The 24,681-nt window shown below is 36.2% G+C and overlaps 2 protein-coding genes across 4 annotated transcripts; one reads left to right on the top strand and one right to left on the bottom strand.

Annotated features, from left to right (window-relative positions):
- The first annotated feature begins 7,967 nt into the window (after positions 1 to 7,967).
- LOC133801371 (leucine-rich repeat receptor protein kinase HPCA1-like) lies at positions 7,968 to 15,857 on the top strand. 2 transcript variants are annotated; one of them, XM_062239562.1, is made up of 16 exons: positions 7,968 to 8,135; positions 8,336 to 8,450; positions 8,612 to 8,683; positions 10,844 to 10,918; positions 11,008 to 11,079; positions 11,770 to 11,931; positions 12,058 to 12,132; positions 12,280 to 12,351; positions 12,462 to 12,533; positions 12,700 to 12,837; positions 12,968 to 13,422; positions 13,527 to 13,685; positions 13,773 to 13,909; positions 13,982 to 14,201; positions 14,403 to 14,638; positions 15,281 to 15,857. In XM_062239562.1, the coding sequence occupies exons 1-16, from the start codon at positions 8,036 to 8,038 to the stop codon at positions 15,752 to 15,754; spliced, it is 2,634 nt and encodes an 877-aa protein (XP_062095546.1). In that variant the 5' UTR covers positions 7,968 to 8,035; the 3' UTR covers positions 15,755 to 15,857. The 2 variants fall into 2 exon arrangements, with proteins under 2 accessions (XP_062095546.1, XP_062095552.1); XM_062239568.1 differs by lacking the exon at positions 12,058 to 12,132.
- Positions 15,858 to 16,443: 586 nt separating this feature from the next.
- LOC133801388 (uncharacterized) lies at positions 16,444 to 18,725 on the bottom strand. 2 transcript variants are annotated; one of them, XM_062239576.1, is made up of 5 exons: positions 18,295 to 18,724; positions 18,040 to 18,212; positions 17,234 to 17,921; positions 17,004 to 17,095; positions 16,444 to 16,905 (listed from the first exon to the last, which is right to left on the bottom strand). In XM_062239576.1, the coding sequence occupies exons 1-5, from the start codon at positions 18,688 to 18,690 to the stop codon at positions 16,770 to 16,772; spliced, it is 1,485 nt and encodes a 494-aa protein (XP_062095560.1). In that variant the 5' UTR covers positions 18,691 to 18,724; the 3' UTR covers positions 16,444 to 16,769. The 2 variants fall into 2 exon arrangements, with proteins under 2 accessions (XP_062095560.1, XP_062095565.1); XM_062239581.1 differs by having other exon boundaries at positions 16,817 to 16,900; positions 18,295 to 18,725.
- Positions 18,726 to 24,681: the final 5,956 nt, after the last annotated feature.

The raw sequence follows: 24,681 nt of genomic DNA, 5'->3' as shown, positions 1-24,681 counted from the left end.
CGCGAGCAAACTCAACTTCGAGTGGCAGCTTATCAGCAAAAGGTGGCTTGATATTTTAACTCTAAAGTACGAGAAAGAAAGTTTAACGTGGGAGATATGGTACTTAGAAGATTTTTTCTCAACACTCGCAATCAAGTTGTCAGAGTGCTCGGACCAAACTGAGAGGGTCCGTATCAGATTGAAGAAGTTCTTCAACCAGGCACATATAAACTTGCTTGCTTAAATGGAGATCTCATTCCTCGCTATTGGAATGGAGAACACCTGCGCAAGTATTATAAATAAACAGTTCTTTTTAAAGAATTGTCTTGTATATTAATTATACTTTTTACAAGTTTATGAATAAGGGCTGGTCACTTATATGACTGGTCGCTTACAAGTGTAAGATCAATTTTTGGTCACTCGTACAGACATGATTTTGTCCATTTATTATGAGAAATAAAAGGAACTGTGCGTAGCCAGTTATTCTTTCCAATTATTGTATTCATTACAAGTATTTGCTCATTACGTGTGTTGTTTTGCTATATTATCATTTTTATTAAAGGTACGAACAACACTTTGTCATGGCAAGTGATCGAGCAGCTTAAGCTCCTCAATCACTTAGGGGGCATATAAGATACTAAGCAAGAAAAGCATATCAATAGGCATATGTAAACACACGAGCAAAATAAGGGAAAGCATACTACGGTACTTAGAGTATTTTTCAAAAAATTTAGTTTAAATTTTGTAAAATCAAATCAAAGTGCTATGCTAAGTTCGATCATGCTAATAGATGTTGTAAGAATAAATATTATAATATCAAAATAAATTTTTTTACACCACGAGCAGTTGCTGCTTAGATGTAATTAAAAAGGAAAAGGAAAAGCTGCCTTAGGCAGCAAAATTGTCTTAACATTACGAACCGTAGTTCGTATGTTCTAGTTACAAAAAAGAAAAAATAAATGGATAAATCACTGAGCAGCAGGAGGATCTGGTTGGGATTGTTGATCGACTATGGTCCCCGCCTCCTCTTCAACACCCTCGATGCATGTTGCCAAGGAGATTTCAGGAGATTCTCGGGCTTTCTCCTCTTCTAGGCGAGCAGCGCACCTCGCCAGTTCGAGCTGCCTTGCATGCTCAGGAAGGTAGTCGAAGTTCGCCTCTGGATTGTTCTCCCAGAATAGGTAGAAGCAGTTGAAGGTTGCTCCTTTAAACTTCTCCAGATTCTGAGCATTTGTTTCCCCGAGCAGCTTTACTCACCCCTCCAGCTTGGTGACTTCCTGCCGGCTAGCCACCAGCTCATCCTGAATTTTGGAAGCTTCTTTGAAGTTAATCCCTGAAGCTTCCTTGAACTGGTTTTTGATAGCAGTAATTTTGACCACCACTTCTTGGCTCTTTCTTAGCTCTTCGCTCAGACAAGCGACCTGCTCTTTGCATGCTTTGGCCTTCTCTTCGCATGCTTTAGCCCTCTCCTCGCATGCTTTGATCTCCTCAGCATGCTTGGCATCAGTCTCCTCAAAGCAACGCCAACCAGTACTCATGGTCAGAACACCCTGCGATCAGAGAGAAAGTAACGTTGTTAGTATCAGTGAAAGGGTGAGCTAGTCAGCTAAAACACAGCAAAGGTTGTAATATACACTGAGTATTTCATTCAGCGCTCGGCTGAGAATCTGGTTGGTCTTCATGGTGGGGATGTTGTTGAAAGCTTCTTGGCTACGACGGTGTTTTGACAGTTTTTGCAGCTTGTCGTTAGTCGAGCTATAAGCGGTGCTCAAGATAGCCTCGACCTGAGTTTTTCTTGACTGCTCGGAAGGAGTTGTGTCGCGAGGAGCTGGAGGAGTCTTGTTGCAAGGAGCTAGAGGAGGGGTCGTTGTTGAGTCTAGTTTTTATTATGTTTTGGTGATGTTTTTAGTAGTCTTTTATTTTGTTTTTCCTTGTTTTAGCGCAGGTTTATGCTTTGTTTGGTTGTTTTTGTGAATATCAGGAAGAATTGAGCATGTGGAAGAAAATGCCAAAGAAAGGGAAGAAATAACCGAGTTTTCCATCATATTTCGATCAAGAATGGTTTTTAACACAATTTGGAAGTGTTGGTGAAAATTTGGGATGAAAACTTGAAGAATTGGGAATTCCCTTAAGAGCCACGACATGAGCAAAGGGGAGCCGCGGCTAGGTGGGAAACAGAAGCATTGTTTTTCAGGAAGTCTTTGGGCCGCGGCATGGCTAGATAGAGCCGCGGCATGGATGGGCACTCCGCCCAGAAAACAACGATGCGGGCCGCGGCATGGCTAGATAGAGCCGCGACATTGAAAGGATATTCTGCCCAGAAATTGTGATACGGGCCGCGGCATAGTGTATGTAGAGCCGCGGCCCGCCTCATTAAAAATCTGAAATCCTAGGTTTTAAATGACGAAAAAGAAGAGAGGAGTACGTACGGACGAAGGGAGGAGTTCTGGTTTTGAAGGCTCAAGCTTAGAGTATTTTTACATGTTTTTCTTCTTGATGTTATCTTTAATTTCTGTGGTGATTAGCACTATGACTATGAACTAATTTTCTGTTTAGGATGTTCAATTGAATCTCTTGAATTTCTGTTATGACCTAATGCAATTTTAATTTCCTCTTCTTCAATCTTCTTCAATTCCATATAATCTGTTCTTATAGAGTGATTATTGATTGGCCATCTTTAGTCATATTCATATGTTTTTAAGTCGAAATCTGAGAAGTGAGATTTAATTATGCTTTGGTTATATTGGACATAATTCTAATTTAGAACGAAAGTATCTGAATTAATTGTGTAACTGTTATTAAGTTGTGGAATTTAATGCTACCTTTGTGGTTCAATTTACCATAGAAATATAGGAAATTGTCACCTAGGTTGAGTTTATAATTCATAGTATGATTATAGGCTGCTGTTTCAACTTGTTAATTGAATTAGGTAAAAAATAAGAAGAATTCATACTTTGCATTAGGGAATAATAGGAAGGATAGTTGATGAGATTGAATATCCTAATTGTTTCTCAGTGATTAAATTAAAAGTCTTACTATTAGTTATTATTCTATTTAATTGTCGATTATTATTATTTCTGCACTTTATTGGTTCTTTTGCTGTATTTTACAAAAATCAAGAATTTTAAGTCATCAAATAGAACAAGAGATTAATTGACTGGTAATTGATAACTCAGTCCTTGAGGACGATACTTGGTTTTACCATTTTATTACGAGTTTGCGATTGTGTGCACTTGCATAGCAAAATTATCGCAACAGTCGTGTCCTTGGAAGGTGTTGGTGTTGGAGGGTCCTCTGTTTGAGCCCTTTTCTTGGAGGGGTCGCTATTGCTCTCCCCAAGGTGTCTCTTGCTTTCTTTCTTCTTGCTTGAATGGGCTTCGACGTCGATGTTAGTGTAGATGTCGAAGGCTTCTTCGGAAGGCATGACTACAAAATAGAAACAAACGATCAGATGGGGAAATTAAAGAAGTAATAAAATAATAGAAAGGGAAATTCTTAGCAGTATACCCAAGCTATTATTATTGGTCGCTATATTATCTATAGAACTACAACTACACTCATTCTTTGCCTCGAAGAAGTCCGAGTTAAAATTTCTAGTTGTAAAATTAAAATTGACATCCCTATCGAATAGATGATAAGGGATGGGAAAGTTATCTAAAAGTGAGAGATCTATACTGTTCTCGTTAGAGGACTCGGATATAGTGTCGATGTATTCTGGCAATTTTTGTTTCCCCCTCCCATGTTGGGCAGGGGCAGCAACATCTCGAGTGTTGCTGGATGGCTCTTCGATGGTCACTCCCGTTGGTCGTCGTCTTTGAGATTATGACACATCCTGCTGCTGCTCAGGGATTTCTGGTCCGGTGCCCTCTCCGGTGGCACTCCCCATGGTTGACTCCTTCACTTCCTGGTGAGGTGCCAAAAGGCTACTAGCCTAAGGTTGCTTTCAGTAACCAGCTCCTTGACTCTCTTTTCGATGTTTGTCATGCTGGCCAGTGATGTAGCCCTGATCTCCATCTCTGGAGTGGGGTCTAGTCGATACCATGGGCCTAGATACAACACCAATGTTCTAAGGACAGTGAAGGACAAACCGATAAGAAAAGACACGACCAGAGATTGAGAAAATTACCTCTTCGCGTGAATGCGAGATTGTCGGCGACCAGGTCCATCATGAGGAAGTACTCCTGAAAGTATTTTCCCGCATTGGATTTATGGGTGACGTCACTCAGGAATACACGACCAGTTTCCTGGTGGCAGAAGTGGAAGAACCTCATATTATTCTGGTTGGGGTTAAATTTGAGGTAAAAAAGGTAGTTGATCTCGTGGGGTATTGGCACAGGGCATTTTTTATGATTATAAAGGATATAAAGTGCTAACAACACTCTATATCCGTTGGGTGTTATTTGGAAAGGGGCGACCTCGAAGTAGTTGACCACCCCTTGAAAGTAGTCGTGCAAGGGAAGGATTGCCCCTGCCTCAATGTGAAACCTCGACCAGGTGCTGAAGGCACTTCCAGGCAAGTTTGCCCTCTGGTCGGGTGTCAGCTTAACTAATGCAATCCCAGGAAGGTCGTACTTTTTGAGATATTTCGTCACCGTCCTAGATGATATGACACTAGGAGGCGCAAGATACCATTCGACTTCGTCTTTGACTCGGGGATCGTCACGAGACCTGGCTTTGGGCTGAATTTCAGGCGGTGCGAAGTTTACAGGATGAGGATTAGTTGAAGGGTCCTCAACGCGAGTGGCATGTTGGTTATAAGGCGTGTTTGTTGTTTTCTTCTTTCTACGAGTAGTGTATTTCACGCGACCCATGTCAGGTTGAATGGTCGGAGAGCTGGTCGGAGGGTTTTGCTGTGAAGATGAGAAGTCAGAGAACAAAAGTGACGGCTGTTCTTGCTCCTCGAATAGCAGCGCAAGAAGATCGTCTTCTATTGGCTTCTCACCTCCCTAAGGATCGTGCATGAATATCCGAGAAGAGTAAAGTGGAAGTGAGAATCTAAGACCAATAGATAGAAGAAGAAGTTTAAGGATAACGTTGCTCGTGTATTTTTTCAGAAAAACTTTTCGACTCCGAAAACACGTGGGAAAAACCTAGTTTTTTCCGAAAGCATAAAAATTGAATTTTTACTTCGATTTTGGACCCTAAAACAGTATTCCTACTTCCCACACCGATTTCTAAGCCTCATCAAGTATTTTTTTTACTACTTAAAATTCCTATCTTATCATGTTTCTGCATATGAACCCGATTACCCAAATTCTATTTTCTCAAGAACATTCAAAACTCACACCAGAAAACTCATGAAATTCATTTCAGATTGTATAGCAGAGACAAGGGGTTCAAGAACTTACTTTAGTTGTAGATTGTAAAGGAGTCGCGGACGTTGTTGCTCGGGGCTGGTCAGACACGTCTCGAATCGCCAAAGGTTTCTGGGCTTCTCTTTAGAGTTTTTCTTCTAAGTTCTTGAGGAGAGATAAGGTCTTGGTAAAAAATGAAAAGTGGGAAAAATGACTTTTTATACTGTTCGCGGTATAGTTAAAGAGGTAATAATGGGGGTAAGTTTTCAATGCTTGGGAAATCGTGTTAGTCGTCGAAATATTTTTGGAAAACCGTAACAGTCATGATTGTTTACTTTTTTGAAAAGGTGCTAACAGACGTGACAGGTGAGACGGAAAGTTGGTCAACTAAGTTTATTATATGTTGATCGCAATAAAATAAACTTTAAGGGAAAATGTTTACCCAAAAAAGATTTGCATAATGACGTGACAAAATTAACATGCACGTGGGATACACGTGACTATTTAAGGGAGTACGTTCTGTTTGACCGTCGACCAGAGGAGAATTCACTCAGCAGAAGACATATCTTATGAGCGACCAGTCTGGTCGCAGTTTTTCAGAAATCTTTTATAGATATGTAATTTTGTATTTATGTAATAAGTGTGATTTCCATTATTTTTTGGATATGCATGTATTAAATGTAATTAAGGCCCATCGGCCCATGAGGAACTCCTTGAGCCTATAAATAAGACTCAAAGGGCTCAAGAAAGGGGACTTTTAGGATCTTCAGAGAGAATTATAGTGTTTTTATCTGCCGAATTTGTATTCATCCCCAAGCTTGTGAAACTCGTGAACCCTAGTTCATTAATCACAGTTTTTGGAGTTCTACATTAATAAGAACACTAAGTGGACGTAGGTTATTACCATCTTTGGGGTCGAACCACTATAAACATTTGTGTCATTTATCTTTTTGGTTTGATTTCATCTCATTCTTATTGTTTTACTTGACTCCGTGTCGTTGGCCAAATCGAGGGCTAATAAAAGGTTATAAAATATTATTATTATAATAATAATATATAATACATGTTATTATTATCATTTATATTTAAAAAAAAAACATGTTAATTTTTTATTACTTAATCTAACTTATATATATATATATATTCATATTAAATAACAACAAACATTATAAATACATTATATGCAAGTGTCATGTGTATGCAAATAGTAGTATGACTGTGTAACTACATAAGAAATTAGAATAACATTTATCTTTTATCTAGATTAAGCAAGTTTATTATTCAATTATTGATATGTGATTTGAATAATATTATAAATATTTTGTACCTTGAATAAGTTAGTTTGTGATTAAAAAGTTATTATATTATTATTTTTTAAAGAAATCATAAACAATATTTTAGTTAAATTTTCTTTTAATATGTTTATGTTATCATTTTATATATAATATTGATTATTTATTTAAAATTTAAATAATAAATTAAAAACTTAATAAAAATAAGCAGACGTTGCATGTTGCTTGTACCTAGATTTTACTTGCACCTAGTTTTTATAAATTGGTGTTTGAAAGATACAATTTTAAAGTGATTTACTATATAATAAAAAATTAAATTGACTCCAAGAGAAACGATAAGGTACTAAAAGTTTATCTAAAATGATATATTCTTTTCTTAATTTACTTATTAATAATATTAAAAATAATTCTTTATGAGATGATATTTTTAAATAAAGATTTTTCCTTCACAGATTATTTTTTTACAATTTATTTTGGAAAATATTATTAACTAACATTGCATAAGTATATATAATATAAAAAATGGACATAAAAATTGCATAGTACGTGTATATAAATAGTATAATTAGGCACGAAACAAATAAAAAATAAGTAAACACAAGATGATAGATAACATAAATTTTTGGATTTAACAGTTTTTTATTTTTATAATGTTAACTTTAACATAATATTATTATATTTAACAGAATATTCTTAAATTTAACGGTAGTTTGTAAACTCTTAAACTTAAATAAAATAAAATAAATAATTAAGAAAATTAAAATATGATATTTTTGAGATATTTTACAATGATAATTATTTAAAAATAATAAATAACTAAACAAATTAAAATATGATATTTTTAAGATATTTTACTATGATAATTAATTTAAAATAATAAATAATTAAACAAATTAAAATATGATATTTTTATAGATATTTTACAATGATAATTATTTAAAAATAATAAAATCATATGTTTTATAAGTTAAATAAAATTTAATTAAACTTAAACTCACTTATTAAACATATAATATAATTTACTGTGAATTAGCAACAAATTGTTTTTTTTTTTTAAAAAAACTAGCAAGAAACTTAAATTTAAAATCCATGTATAATATTTAATATTACATTAAATATATAATATATAATTTCTTATTGTCACTCCCAATTTCAATTGGAAAAGCTGATCAATTATCATCTAACACCACTTGTACAAATTAATAGTTTATAGATAACAACTTTTTTACATATTGAAGATGACCCAAAGTCTTGATTGGTTCGTTCGTGGAAATAATTAAGCATGGCATCATATAGAATTAATTTCTAATATACTGTACTTTCAGTTGAGAAACCTTATTAGAACATGAGACTTTTCTTCCAATATAAATATAAGAATTCCATTATTAGTATATATAAAGAGGAATGTTGTTTAGTATACTGCAATAAGGATCAGCAGATCAGGATTTTTCTGAGAGACTCAACAACACCATGTGTTTTAGAAAGCTAATAATGGATCAATTACTTGAGGTGCTTTTATTTCTGTTCTTCCCCACTTTGGTCATTTCATTCTCAAACAACCACCCAGACAGTAAGTATATATATAATAAAAAATTATACTTTTTAATTGGTGTTTTCGTATCATCTTTTGTGAATATTTGCTTTAGTGAACAATATATATAGTTTAATATAAAAAATTAAAATATAATTATATATTAGTCTGTGTTTCAATTGATTAAGGTGATATACATATATACGTCTCTGTCGTTAACTTGAATATGTATGATGCAGCAACTGGTTTGAATTCTTTTCAATGGAGAAGCAGCAGACCTCATAATTGGGAAGGCTCAGATCCTTGTGCCAATTGGGACGGCATTACCTGCAACCAATCACGTGTCACTACCATGTATATACATCTTAATTTGATGTTTTATATTTATCAATTGATAGATATACATATATAGTTATATATCTATATGAATATAATCGGTGATGCTATAGTTAAATTTCTTCCACTTAAATTGTTTTTCTTTTCTTTTTATGACATGAAATTCTCTCCTCTTGCAGAAGAATTCATAGCATGGGGTTGTCAGGTGTCCTGTCCGAAGATATTGCGCAACTATCCGAATTAGAGATTCTGTAGGTTTTCTTTTCTGGAATATATAACATATGAAATTACGTTTTTTTTAGTAATTACGAAATTAATTAGATTAGGTGTATTAAATAAGGTGCAGAATGATAATTGAATGTTGAAACAGATTTAAGATTTATTGGGATAAAATAAGAACTTGTACTGTACACAATAAAAGATAAAACAATAAATAACACAACGAATTTTTACAAGGTTCAGAAACTATTTTGGATAACCTACTATTTGGGGTCACGCCCAGAGAATAAAACAAATTAATAACGAATCACAAGTACAAAAATATTGACTTAAACAAAACAAGACTCTCTCTTGAGATTTGTCGCAACTTTGTTATACTTCTCTTCACTAATTTGATTTTAATTAAAACGTCTAACTACTTGAACTTCATTAAATGGACAGTGAGTGTTTGCTTCCTCCCGAAGCAAGCCTTGTAAAAATTTTCTCCCGAAGACTATAAGAATTGTGTTCAAATAACAACATGTATTCACTCATGAATGTTGTATAGACTTGCCACAAAACTAAACATTCATTTTACTACAAGAACATGTGAATACAATGATCTTAAATACAAGCTATGAACTCTCACAAATATTACAATTCACTCACAAAACTATGTACCGAAGAGTTCATTTTTTCTCAAAGTCCTAGAAGCCTATTTATAGAGACTATTTCATGCTCAGAAAGGCTGAAAAAGAATCTCCAATAAAAGCAAGAATATTTGAAGATATTCTTGAGTAATAAAGATTTGCTAATTTAGTTGATTATGATCCGACAGACACGGATTGCACTATAAAATTGTAAGTTTAAGTATTATTACGGTAAAAAAAAATGAGTATTAAAGTGTAACTTTTAAATAAAATTGAGTATTATCGCGACCAATATCTCTATTTATTACAAACTTTTAAAACATTTTCTCTTTATAAATATATTTATTAACTTTTTATTCAAGACTTTTAAAAAGAATAAAAATATAATATTTTTAGAAAATATTAACCAAACATTTTTTTAAAACAACCAAACATTTTTTTTTATTTATAAAAATACTTTTAAAAAAAAATTAATAATAAATGTCAAATAGGATAGTATCTTGAGGATCTATCTTTAATTTCGTACCAAAAACAATGGTTTTTCTTTTAGTCATTAATTTGAAATAAAACCATTTCACATTATCGAATCCTTAGATGATACACATCTGCCCTAATATTTTAAATATCTATAGTCATAATTTAAGACACGATTGAAAAGAAAATTGAAATATTTATATAGGAGATGATTAAACTCAATATCATTAGATAATAAAAAAAACATCTCTATAAATTTTATTGGGGTTCAAATTTTATGCTTGTAGTGTTTTTTAGTTTAATATTTATAACACGTTTTATTATTAAGTTTCAAATGTGTACATAAAATAACTTCAACTTGTAAAAAGTTGTTCACTGATGAATAGTTGACAAACTTTATGGTAAAATATTATTTAGGCCCATAATTTAAATATGTTTCTTTAAAGGTAAAAAATGTAAATATGTTTGTTGTCTCTATTTTATGTTGCATGGAAGTTATGAATATACATTTATATATATGTGTTCTGTTATCACGTATTCATTAATTTTATTCAGTTACTCTCACAAAAGCTAGCGAATGGAAAGGTTTTTATTACTTTTGAAATGTTGTAATTAGATATTACAATTACAATATGTTGCAATGGGTGTATTTGATAAAATTTTTGTTTTTGAATTTTTTAAACACAAAAATAGAAATATTATTTTTATTTTTGTTTCTTTATTTTTAAAAAATAAAAATATGTTTGATATCTATTTTTTGTTTTTTATTTTTAAAATAAATAATAAATACATTTGATAAATTTTATTTTTATTTTTTGTTTATCAATATAAAATGAATGATTGATTTGAAGAAAAAAAAAACTAAAAATCGATATTTAAAAAAAAAAATTGAAAGTAAACAAAATTTAATGATTTTTAATTAAATTTTTAAAAAATAATAAATAAAAATTGAGTTACCAAATAATATTTTATGTTTAATTTTTAAATTTTTAATTAATTAAATAAATTTTTTTTTTAAGTATTACCAAACATCTCCAATACTTTTTATTTTAATAACTTGGATTGGTGGCTGTTTGCTTCATGTTTTAGGGATTTGTCTTCGAACAAGGAATTGACAGGACCACTCCCGCAATCAATTGGGAATCTGAAGAAACTTACAAAATTGTAATGACTACATATGTATGTTTAATTTATATACTTCTTACAAACTTTAAGTGCTAACAACTCTTTCGCTTTTGTTTCATTTCGACAAGAATCTTGGTAGGGTGCAACTTCACTGGACAAATTCCTTACAGCATAGGATCTCTACAGAAGCTAGAATTTCTGTAAGGATTTTGCATTTTTCTAGTATGATTTTGTATTTTCTTTTCTACATTTGTAATTCAAAAATCATTTTTAATATTGTTAAATTAAATATATATAAAAAAACTTTAATAAATTCAGCATATAGAGTATTCTAATAAAAGAAAATGTAAAAGAGAGATTTGCAGCAGTGATATTTGTAGTACTTAAATTCATATATTGTGGGTGTGAGTTGCTTTCGTTTCAACCAAAGACTTAACTCATTTATTAGCAATGAATGTTTTAATTCACAAAGCATCTGTTATTAGGATGAGAGGTGTATCTTCTCTAGCTTTTTCGATTGTATTGGAGGATTTTTTTTATTTTTTTTAAAGGAAGTACTTGAGAATTTTCCATGTCCTCAGTTTTGTTTTTGGTTTAGTGTTTCTTTATGTAATGTGATTCATCTAAAAAAACTCGACGAAAATCTTTACTGTTAGTGTTTTGGTGCGATATTAGTCACTGACCATTAACTATGTTTCAAGGGCCACGTGTCTGCACTAAATTGGATACACAAAAAATACTAAATAAGGATTTCAGTAGTAAAAATTTCAATACATAATAATGGTACATATATTTCATTAATTTTTTTTTCTAACAACAATCAGTGTCAAATGTAATTTGTTGTTTGTTTTGCATTACTCAATTGTTTTGCATTTGTTTTTGAAATGTAGGTCTCTAAACTCTAATATGTTCAAGGGTTCGATTCCAGCTTCCATTGGTAATCTTTCCAAACTGACGTGGCTAGATATCACAGCCAATTACATTGAGGGACCCATCCCAGTCTCTACTCGGACCAGTTCCGGTCTTGACAGGCTCCTCCTTTGCCAGCACTTGTAAGTACAACTTTCTTCTTCTTCTTCCTCTCCCCCTATTTTTAACTTGCACACATGCATGTATTTATAATTTATCTACTCAAATACATTTCTCAATATATTTGAAATTATATATATTATCCTCAGCCATCTTGGAAAGAATAATCTCACAGGCCCAATTCCAGATGAACTTTTCAGCTCAGAGATGAGTTTGCAACACTTGTAAGATTAACAATATAAATCTATTAATGTAGTTATTTTATTATAAGAAAAAGCTACTGTGAGTAGTTGTTTCATATATGTACAAATTCATTTTGTATTTCTTTATTTTTTTAATACAACACTAAATAAATATACATAATTTTGCAGGCTTTTGGACGGTAACAAACTAGGTGGCACTATTCCGACCACACTAGCACTTGTTCCTAATTTATCGATCTTGTGAGTACCAACCAACCTCACACAATTCAATAGCGTTATTCCCACTCATCTTCTCATCATACTATCATATTTTCTTAACTAATTAATACTTTCCCAACTTGTATGGCCAGATCAATGGACAACACACATCTTACAGGACAAATTCCCCAAGAGCTATTCAGCCTTCGCAAATTAGTGACGGTGTGAGTATAATTATAAGAACATCTGGTGATAAATCCAAGTGTTCTCACTATAATTATAAGAACATCTGGTGATAAATCTAAGTGTTCTGACTATATAATTGTATACATATCTTATTCCTGCAAATAGCATAGATGATCATTAGGCCTATGTTTCTCCATAAAACAGGAAACTAAAGAACAACACGCTAGATGGAACATTAGATATTAGCAGCTCCTACAACAAGGACCTGAAGCTCATTGATTTGCGCTCAAATAACATCACTGACATTAATGACGTTGATGAAGAACATGATGTTCAGATCCTGTAAACTACTGCTCTTCTCTGAGTTTACTACCCTTTCTTTTCATATTATCATCTATTGGAAAATGGTATGACTTTGCTGCTTAATGAAGTGTAGTGGTTTTTAGCTTCTAATTTTTCATTTCTCCGGCAGACTTGACAACAATCCAGCATGTGAGAAAAATTCAATGTACTGCAGCGGTCGCTCAGCTTCTGAACCAGATAGTTTATATGTCACAGAGCACAACAATTGTTCACCCAGTCCTTGTGATTCGAATCAGATTCCCAGCCCCAACTGTAGATGTGCTATTCCATTCAAAGGAATTCTCATCTTCACAGCTATTCCCATCTTAGACTTGGGAAACACATCACGCTATAATGACATTGAGAAAGCTTTATCCAAGCTACCTCCTGTCGATAGTGTTTCTTTGAGTAATCCCGAGATCAATAATGATGAATACTTTCAAGTAAGCCTATCTTTCTTCCCAAAAGGCAAGGATCATTTCAATCAAACTGATGTTTTAAGTATAAGTGAAACTATCAATTTCGACCTCCCTGGACCTTACAGACCATTCTATTTTATCAGTGAAAGTTACGAAAACTATGAAGGTGATTCTTTAACAGCAAGACCAACTCAAAATTGCAGCTTCACATATTTTTTGAGCTCTTTATACAAGTTTCATCATCTTACTCTAATGTGGACTTTTGTACAGAAGTGACTAAAGAATCAAAATGGTCAAGGATTGGTATTGACATTGGAGTAGCAGCTGGTGTTTCTGTCATTGTGCTATTACTATTTGTGGGAGTGTACGTTTTTTTCCACAAGAGGAGAGCAGGAACAGGATCAGACACTCTTACTATGAATGCCACAAGTAAAACATATGGAAAGAATTTTGCTCTTTTTCAAATATGTGTGTGTATTTTATACAAGTTGAACACATTATGTGATCTGAACGCAGGGTTTTGGGATGCAACATCTTCCAGTGGAAGTGTTCCTCAGTTGAAAGGGACAAGGTGGTTCTCTTTTACTGAGCTTAAGAAATACACCAACAATTTTTCAACGGAAAATGAAATTGGATCTGGGGGTTATGGAAAGGTTAGTTTTACTCATCTTGTTATGGTGCATAATTATTTGGCACAGCAACCAAATGTTTGAATCTTTTTATAGGTTTATCGTGGAAATCTTCCGACTGGAGAAATGATTGCTATCAAAAGAGCTACGAGAGGGTCCATGCAGGGCGGAATCGAGTTCAAAACTGAGATTGAACTTCTTTCAACAGTTCATCACAAGAATCTTGTCCGGCTCCTGGGATTTTGTCTAGCAAAAGGTGAACAAATGTTGGTCTATGAGTATGTACCAAATGGAAATTTGAAGGATGCTTTATCAGGTATTCCTCCTTAGTTCTTCAGTCTTCACCTTCCTAATGTTCTAATAGGCAATGCATTTTCACACCTAAACTGCTTGCTCTGTCAATATACACACGTAAAGCTAAAGATTCCTAAAGATAGAAGACATTCTATATACTCCATAATTCATATATAGAGAAAGCCTATGAAATACTCAATACATGGATGGATATTGTGTACAGGAAAGTCAAGAATCAGATTGGATTGGATTCAAAGGCTAAAGGTAACTCTTGATACTGCTAGAGGCCTGGCTTATCTTCACGAACTTGTCAACCCTCCAATAATACACAGGGATATTAAGTCAGCCAATGTCCTCTTGGATAATCGCTTGAATGCAAAAGTGGCTGATTTTGGTCTCTCAAAGCTCATGGGCAATGATGAGCAGGATCATGTCAGCACTCAAGTTAAAGGCACAATGGTAGGTTCAACCTTTGAATCCCTTGACAAATCAAAATAGATACATTTTCCTTTTTTTGTGCTTAGTGTTTGTGTTATACTTACAGTTGAATCAGCTTGAAACTAGGCCTTCAAAATTGAGATAAAATAGTTTAGATGCACTCGGTTGTTTAAAGTCAGATCATGTTAAGAATGAAAATTTCTAGGATAGCTCAGAACATATTTACAGAATAGAATGAAACTGATAAAGGTTATAAAAAAAAATCACACCTTTTTCTAATCCTTAGGTAGTTTTACCCAAAAGTCATCCAAGAAGAAAATAAATTGTAGCTTGAAATCTGCATTTATTTTTCTTATTCTGTCATTGTAAGAATATATTTAGAAAAGAACTTTAAAGAATGCCGTATCAACAATCATATGGGTTTTTCTCAAGTACGAGGTGCAGCCTACGAGTCTATGACTAGGAAAAAGTAGTTAAAATCAATAGTGTGCAGGCAGAGTCAATTAGCAAACAAAATCTATAATGTTGTTAAGGCCTAAAAAATGTGATTGTAATTTAGAAAGATTCAGTAATCACATCCGTTTATCATGTTTAGAGAGTCATAGATATCTAACCACTACACGATTTCCTTTTCCTAACCATAGATCATGTTTATTGGTGCAGGGCTACTTAGATCCTGAATATTACATGACGCAACAACTGACTGAGAAGAGTGATGTGTATAGTTTTGGAGTGTTAATGTTGGAGCTGATTACTGCAAGGAAACCTATCGAGCGAGGAGTGTACATTGTAAAATTAGTACGAGAGACAATGGATGAGAATAAAGATTTGTACAACCTCCATGCACTTCTTGACCCAGCTATCGGTGTGGGAACAAGATTGAATGGTTTTGAAAGGTTCGTGGACCTTGCAATGACATGTGTTGAGAATCAAAGAGCAGACAGGCCTACAATGGGTCAGGTGGTGAAGGAGATTGAGAGAATTTCAAAGCTTGTGGGTCTGAACCCTACTGATGATTCAAGATCAACTTCTTCAACCTATGGGGTATCAATTAAAGTAAGCTCCTCCAATCCTTACAGTGAAGAATCATTTTCTATGAGTGGAGGTTCTTCAGCACCAAAGATAGAGTATTGCTGAAAACTGAGTTTATCTGAAAGTGTTGAAATTTGTAGCAGTTGGCAGGCTCTCTGTTTGTACTCATTAGAACAATGTGGTGTTTAATGTAATTATGCTTGTATCATATGATAAGGAATCATAACCTAACTCGAAAAATTGAAAGTTCTCATATAAAAATTCCCATAAAATGATGGTTTACGAATAAATAATCATCTTGGCAATTTTGTAGCAATACGTATTCATTTAGTTAGCTAGTTCAGGCTCCTGTGGCACTACGTTTACAGATAAGTTAAAATAGGGGAAAGGATCAGAATAGTGAAGAACTTAAAATGAGATGAAAAATGAGACATTCTTATTTTGATTGGTATACCGAAATAAAAACAAAATTAGAGAATATAGAACATTAAAATATGATTTTATGCGATCATGACTTACAAAATTCTGTTTGGTATGGAGTAAAGTAAAAGGGAGAATGAGAATCTAAAACCATTCCTATGTTTGGTTCAAATTTTAAAGGGATAAAATAATTAATATGTGTAGGTCCCACATCTATTTTAAAGGTAAAGTGAAACATTTTGTAGAAGAGTTTAATATTACTTCCATCCTAACTCTTTCTACACTTTCCAAGGCAACTCAACTACTCAAAACAAACACAGTGTTTGATGTAAGAGTCAAATTATGCCTCATTCAGAAATAGCATGTGTACTAGATAAGGTTAAAAGCATAATTAAAATATCTTCCAAGAACTCAAACATTGTTCAAACTTGGTACAAGTCGTCTCACTCTCTCATGCTATAACATTGCGAATTTCCCAAGTAATTTGAGTCAAATGGAATGGCTATCTTACTACAACAAAACAATCCGTTCTATCACAAAGGAGCAATAGTCAGAGGCCAACATGTCAAGTTACATTGTTAGTAAGACATATCATGTAGACTCACATCTGATCTTACTTCTTTCCAAAGAGTTAACTAAAACAAGTTCTAAAATGGTATAAACAAACCCTACAGCTCACAGGTTCAAGGCACTTTAAACGTCAGGCTGCCCTCTTCCTTTTATTCTGCTGTCTTGGTTTAGTTGTCATTTTAGAAGCAGTTATAAGTTTATAAGCAGAACTAGGCATTTCACTAAGCTTGCCAAACCTTTTCTCGTAGAATCTCCACAGCTCTGACCTAATAAATCAAACTTTATAAGATACAGCATGAAAAGAAGTTGAATAACAATTTACACTTTGTTAAAAGTCATTAGACTTGAAGAATCTATTGCGTACCAATACGCCAAGTACTGAAATGGAGCATACTTTGCATAAATTTTTTGAACATCTGTCACCATTGTCCTAATGGTAGATTGTATGGCATGAACCTGCAATAGATACAGAATTTTATCACCCATTAAACCACACCTTTTTTTAGAGTATCACTCATTCAGATATCCATGAATAAGCACGTAGTACATTGTAAGCGAGATGAGGAAGATTATGAAAAGACTTAGAAGGCAGACCTGTGCTAAATGTCTGATAGTTTCAGAGTCAGTTGGAATGACATGATAAAATCCCATACACATAAGCACATTGGCACATGTAAAAGGACCAAACCCATCAATTTGTTTCAGCTGCTCAGCCAACTTATCGTAGCTGCACAAGCTCCTTTCCATGCAAGTTTCTTCCAATTGTCTTAGTTGAATCCTGCCCTCTACAATACCCTGAACCAACTTCACTATCCGGCCTGCTCTGTACCCGAGCTTGCAGCGCTTTGCCAGGAAATTCTTGTCGAGTTTTGCAAGTTCTGTTGGGGTAGGGAAATTTCCAAACCTATCAAAACCAGTGTCTGTGAATAAGTGAGGATCACAGGGCAAACCAGAATCAGCACTACAATGTTCTTCCCACGAGTCAGCTTTTATAGGAACTGAATGTAAAGTTGAGGCCCTCAAGTTTTGGGCTGTGGGTTGGACTTTGTCCAAAACTATGTCATTGGAAAGTACGTCAAACCCTTGTTTGATCTCTCCAGAAAAATGGGAAGCTAAACATTTAGAAGCTTTGGATTTTTGAAGCTTCTTCCTGGGTTCTACTTCTTTCAGTGCAGGTGTTTCAGGGATGAAATGCTCAATCTTATCGGGTACTAGAGACTTAAGTTGAAGTTCTAGCTGAAGATCACAAAGCGCCTCAGCCATGGACAGAGTCCTCGGCCACCTACCCATTGTTGGAGAATATTACCAAGTCAATCATCAACTAAATAAGCAGAGTGTACAAAAACAAGCGACATTATATCAAACACATAGTGGTCATGCCAAACTAAAGAGAAACATACTGGCAATTGCACAGAAGAATACACTTCACCATATCCTCAAACAAAGTAGGTGACCTAAAAACTCTTCCGATGACCGAGCCCTCTTCTTCGTCGTCGGAGCCGTATAACTCACGAAACTCTCTGGAGATTTTCTCGTCGTTTTCCGACAAGCGCAGCATTCTTGACACCTGGGTCTGTGAAACGACACTAAAAATATAAAAACAACACAAACCAAGAACAACCCAATGCAAAACCAAACGAGAAAAAGTTTCATACGAGTATAGCTTCCTCGTTCTCAGGAGTCAGAGAGCGAGTCCCGGAGTAGACGTGAACATGGAGATACTGCGGACAATCTTGGGGTTGGGAGACGCGGACCATCACCGAATCGGAAGCCGAACTAGCCGGCTCCTCAGATGGGTCCCATTCCCATTCATGGCGGAGGGAGTTGAGGTTCAGCCGCAGAGGGCGGAGGAGGGTCTTGGAAATTGGATCCCACCGGTTCGGGGCCATCATGAACAGGCCATGACTGCAAACGACCCTCACCAGGTCAAAACGCTCCGCTGCTTCCCCGAGTGGTAACACTAACGTCACCCACTCTGGTCTGTCACTTTCAACTCTGCCTCTTCTCTGCTTCTTCTCTTCTGTCATTTTGTATTTTTCTATGTTCAACATAATCCAATGATGTTCGTTGTTTTACGAATAAAAAAGCCTCTTCCCATTGTTTGTAATATTTGATGCTTATATTTTTTTACTAGTATTAAATAATATTGGTTGCTTTGGCTAAAAATTTATTTTAAAATTTTTTAAACACAAAAAATTTTTGTTTTTTATTTTAAAAAAATAAAAATATGTTTGGTAATTATTTTTGTTTAAAAAAAATAAAAAATAAAAATACCTTTAGTAAATATGTTTTTATTTTCTATTTTCTAAACTAAAAAAAATAAAAACACTAAGAATTTAAGCTTGTGCAAATTTACATATATGTGCTTGCCTTTGCCAAATAGAATTGACTCAACATTACTCTATATATATTTTAAATAGTGTTGGACTTATTAATGAAGTAGTTTGGATATAAGCGTATTACTAATGATAATTAATGGATTAGAGTTAAAAGATTTTGATCACAGGAATAGTTGTTTTTCATTAAAAGGTGTGAGTTTGTACATGGGATCCCAAAAAATATAAGTGTTTATAAGGAATTTACAACTCTCAAAATAATTACAACTTAAGCCAGCCTAAGCGGAAAAATTAATTTTGGCTCTAGTCCTTGTTGATCCCTCGGTCGAGCAGTTGTTGATGTACATGTCGCCCCTAAAGCTCTCCAACTCACGCTGGCCCAACTTTCCCTCTCCCTTACTTGCATCACATAGCACCCGTGAGCCAAGACTCAACAAGAAAACTTAAATCAACGAATATGATAAGTAACAACATATAAGCAGTAAACTTGAATCAACAAATTCAATAAGTAACGGGGTATTAATACATATTTTTGTTAGGATTAATGCTCTAAAAGCATGTAAAGACACTTTATTGATTTTGAATAAAAGTAAAATTTTATTATATTTGAATGTTATAATTGTTGTTTGAATTAATTATATAATAATTGTAACGCCCTGGATAGCCAAGACCGTTACACTGTGTACTTATAAAGGTGCAAGACTCGCTAATCAAGTCAACATTTTAAAAAACATGTCACTAAACATGTAAGAACTATGGTTAAAAAGGTTTTGGTCTCAAAAGACTCATTTCATATAGTTAAACTGTAGTAAACATGGGATCCCATAAGAAAACAAAGTTAGAATAAGTTTACAGACTCCCAAAAATACATGAGTATTTACTAGCCATACTAAGGCAAAACAGACAGTCTTCAGGTTCCACGTCCTTGCCTAGACCTCAACCGTGGCGGCCGAGCACCTGGCTATGTACATTCTGCTCGCTGATCTCTCCAATCAAGGCCGATCTAACTTGCCCTTCCTTTTACTTGCACCACGTAGCACCCGTGAGCCAAGGCCCATCAAGAAAACATCGTAAACAACTCAAACAATAATAACAGACAATTAATTCATTATACATTTATTCCCATCAGATAATCCCCAACAGTTATTCAGCACATACAATCAGATTCAAGCTGCAATCTGTCACATATAACACTCATATCACATAACATTCAGGGCCGACGACTTAGGCCGCACCCTCTGTTTAACCCACTGACTCTGGCCCACTTAAACCGAGCTCAGTGCATAATAAGCTGTCCTCGGCTACCAGTGGCCGAGTCGCACCCTGTGCGCTAGTGAAACCCTTGGCACCCTTAGGCCATTGGTTCACTAAATAGCTTGCATGGCATAATATCATCTTTTCAAGCATTTACAATAGGGAGCCCTTAGTCCCGTCACATATATTCAACTAGGTGCAGTTTTCTTACCTTTAGTCTGTGCAGTTATTGAATTACGAGCAACGCCTCTCAAGCACGATCCGTTCCCGAGCCTAAGCCTTTATCACCTAGTCACAACCAAAGTATAAGGTTCCATTAATACTCGAATATAGGTTTCTGGTTATAAAACTAACTTCCGGGAATCCAAATTCCACCAAGCACGGTGGTGAAACCAATCCCAATCACACTAGACCACTTTCACGTGCCTAAAACCCTAAAAAACTCATGTATGCAACCAAGGGCTGCGGCCCTTGAAGCCTAGCCGCGGCCCTAGCCTCAAAACAGAACCACTCCCATGCTGAAACCACACACACGTCGCGACCCTTGCTTTGGACGCCACGGCGCCCTCCCATGGCCGAGCCTTCTTGGCCCTTTTTCATCCTAGGGCCGCAGCGCTCTAGAACAGAGCCGCGACCCTCCCCTTCGTGCCCAGAAAACCCATCATTTCTAAGCCTGAAACCTCACTTTAAACCATCCCAAAGCTCCCCAACTCCTAACCAATTAATCCCAACTCCTTTAGCATGTTCTAAACAACATAATTCCACAGAAAACACAGCCTAGTACACACTAATCTTCTCTTTTCAATTTCTGAAACCCAAGAGCTATAAACACTCAAACCAGTCATTCAAACCCAATTTAAAACCTCTAAACCATGAGTTGAAACATACCTTTTCTGTTGAATCACTTCACCAAGCCAAAGCCAAGCTAAGTCTCCAAGTTCCCTCCTTAATTCTGCCTTAAGACATCAAAACCATGTTTGCTTCAACACTTAACCAAAACCCAGAATTCTAACCATAGAGAAGAGTATTAAAAGCTTACCTTAACCCTGTTTTAGTTCTTGATTCATCCTTGAGCTAAGCCTCCAAATCCCCACCTCAATCCTCAGAAATCCTAGCTTGATTCCCTTAAGTTTTCTGTGTTTTCCTTCCCTTTGTTTTCCTTGAGAGTGAGAGAGAACTGAGGTAAAAGTTTTATTCGGTTTGTATTTTCTTCTAAAAGCTTCCTTATGTCTATCTTACTCGTTAAGTTAATTCCGAGGCTTGGGGTGCCGGAACCGTCCCCGAGGCCAAAATGGTAAAATCCCCCATTATTCCCGCTTAGACATCCTAACTTCAAATATATCTCCATATATTTATTTTCATGACCCGATAGTCCAAATCGCTACCCGCTATCTAAAAATACCCCCGACTTATCCAAAGTCATATCTTAAGTCCCGTTGTGACTTTTAGTCGTGCTCTGCGAACCTGTCCACATGATAATGTGGTTCTCACATATATCACATATTTATTTCATATCACATTATCAAATAATATCATCAATTATCATATATACATTATTAAACACATAATTACTCATTTAAATCACAATTATTCCATTAATGCCCTCCCGGCACACTAATCGAGGCCCTTAAGCCTTATTAGCGAATTTGGGTCGTTACAACTATCCCCTCCTAATGAGAATTTCATCCTCGAAATTTACCTGAATAGCTCGAGATGCTGATCCCGCATCACCGTCTCCAGCTCCCAGGTCACTTCCTCGACCTTACTATTCCTCCATAATACTTTCACTAACAGAATCGTCTTATTCCGCAGAACTTTGTCCTTCCGATCCAAAATCTGAACTAGTCTCTCCTCATAGGACAAGTCTGTCTGCAGCTCCAAGTCTTCATAGCTCAACACATGTGTTGTATCAGAAACATACTTCCGCAACATAGAGACATGGAACACGTTATGAACTCCTGATAGAGACGGTGGCAAGGCCAGCCTATAAGCCACCTGCCCAACCCTCTCTAGAATCTCAAAGGGTCCAACGAACCGAGGGCTCAGCTTGCCCTTCACTCCAAACCTCCTCACACCCATCAACGGTGAAACTTGCAGAAACACGTGGTCCCCAACCTGGAACTCCACACTCCTACGCTTAGGATCAGCGTAGCTCTTCTGTCTACTCTGCGAGGCAAGCATCCTAGCTCGAATCTTTTCAATGGCCTCATTAGTCTTCTGAACCATATCTGGCCCCAAATATCTTCTCTCACCCATCTCATCCCAGTGAATGGGCGATCTGCACCTCCTTCCATATAACATCTCATAAGGAGCCACTCCAATCGTGGACTGATAACTCTTGTTATATGAAAACTCAATCAATGGGAGATACTTACTCCACGAACCCTCGAAGTCAATCACACATGCCCTAAGATTGTCCTCCAATACTTGAATCGTCCTCTCAGACTGTCCATCAGTCTAAGGATGAAGCTATGTTAAACTTCAACTGAGTCCCCATGGCTCTCTGCAGAGCTCCCCAGAACTCAGAGGTAAAGATAGGGTCTCGATCAGATACAATAGACTTTGGAACCCCATGGAGATGAACTATCTCCCTCACATACAGTTCTGCATATTGTTCCACGATATAAGTTGACCTCACTGGTAGAAAATGAGCTAACTTGGTGTACCTGTCCACTATCACCCACGCCGAGTCATGAAGTCCAACTGTCCTGGGTAATCCTCCCACGAAATCCATTGTAATATCCTCCCACTTCCACTCTGGGATACCCAAAGGCTGAAGCAATCCCGCTGGTCGCTGATGCTCAGCCTTAACCTGCTGACAGGTCAAACATCTAGATACATACTCAACTACATCCTTCTTCATCCCGGGCCACCAGTATAATGTCCGTAGATCCTGATACATCTTCGTGGTACCCAGATGAAGTGAGTATGGCGTAGTGTGGGACTTATCCAGTATCTCACGCCTAATCCCCTCATCCGCCGGAACACATATCCGTCCCTGATATCGGAGCAAACCTGTCTCTGAAACTGAGTAATCCTTAGCTGTCCCCGCTAAGGCATGCTGCCTACTGTCCTGCAACTGCACATCTGTCAACTGACCCTCCTTGACCCACTCCAACAGGGTCGACTGCAAAGTGATATTGGCTAACTGGCCCACCACCACCAGTTCTATCTTTGCCCTGACCATCTCATCAGCCAATTCTCTCGAGATCTGAGTAGAACTATACAACTGTCCTGGGCCCCTCCGGCTCAACGCATCTGCCACCACGTTGGCTTTCCCAGGGTGGTAAAGGATATCACAATCATAATCCTTAACCAACTCCAACCAACGTCTCTATCTCATATTCAGATCCTTCTGAGTGAAGAAATACTTCCGACTCTTATGGTCAGTGTATATCTCGCACTTCTCTCCATACAGATAACGACGCCATACCTTCAATGCAAACACCATCGCCGCTAACTCCAAATCATGAGTCGGATACCTCTGCTCATACTCTTTCAGCTGTCGAGATGCATAGGCTATAACTTTCTCGTTCTGCATCAGCACACAGCCTAAACCCAACCTCGATGCATCACAGTAAACTACAAACTTCCCTTCCTCCGAAGGAAGACTCAACACAGGCGCAGAGATAAGCCGTCGCTTCAACTCCTGAAAGCTGTTCTCACACTTCTCTGGCCAGATGAACTTCTGATTCTTCCTTGTCAACTCTGTCATCGGTGAATAAATCTTCGAGAACCCCTCTACAAACTGCCTGTAGTAACCAGCCAACCCAAGGAAACTCCGCACCTCCGAAGCATTCCTCGACCTCGGCCAATCTCTAACTGCTTCTACCTTGGATGGATCCACCTTAATCCCTTCTGCCCTAACTATATGTCCAAGAAAGGTCACCTCTGGTAGCCAGAACTCACACTTCTTAAACTTGGCGTACAACTGATGCTCACTTAACCTCTGCAAAACTTGTCGGAGATGCTGCTCATGTTCTGCCTCTGAACTGGAGAATACCAAGATGTCGTCGATGAAGACAATGACGAACTGATCCAAAAAGTCCTTGAACACCCTGTTCATCAGATCCATGAAAGCTGCTGGGGCATTGGTCAGACCAAAAGACATGACCAAAAGCTCATAATGCCCATAGCGCGTTCGGAAAGCTATCTTTGGTATATCCTCATCTTTGATCCTCAGCTGGTGATAACCAGATCGAAGATCAATCTTTGAGAACACCGTCTTACCTTGCAACTGATCGAACAGGTCATCAATCCTTGGTAGAGGGTACTTATTCTTAATAGTTAACTTGTTTAATTCTCTATAATCGATGCACATCCTCAAAGTCCCATCCTTCTTCTTAACAAACAACACTGGAGCGCCCCATGGAGAGTAGCTAGGCCTAATAAACCCCAAATCCAGAAGTTCTTGCAATTGTATTTTCAACTCTTTCAGTTCTGTTAGTGCCA

Source organism: Humulus lupulus, chromosome 1 (assembly GCF_963169125.1).
Source record: "Humulus lupulus chromosome 1, drHumLupu1.1, whole genome shotgun sequence".
Classification (NCBI taxonomy): Eukaryota; Viridiplantae; Streptophyta; class Magnoliopsida; order Rosales; family Cannabaceae; genus Humulus; species Humulus lupulus.
The sequence above is the reverse complement of the archived record's forward strand: the minus strand, read 5'-3'. Positions and strand labels throughout refer to the sequence as shown.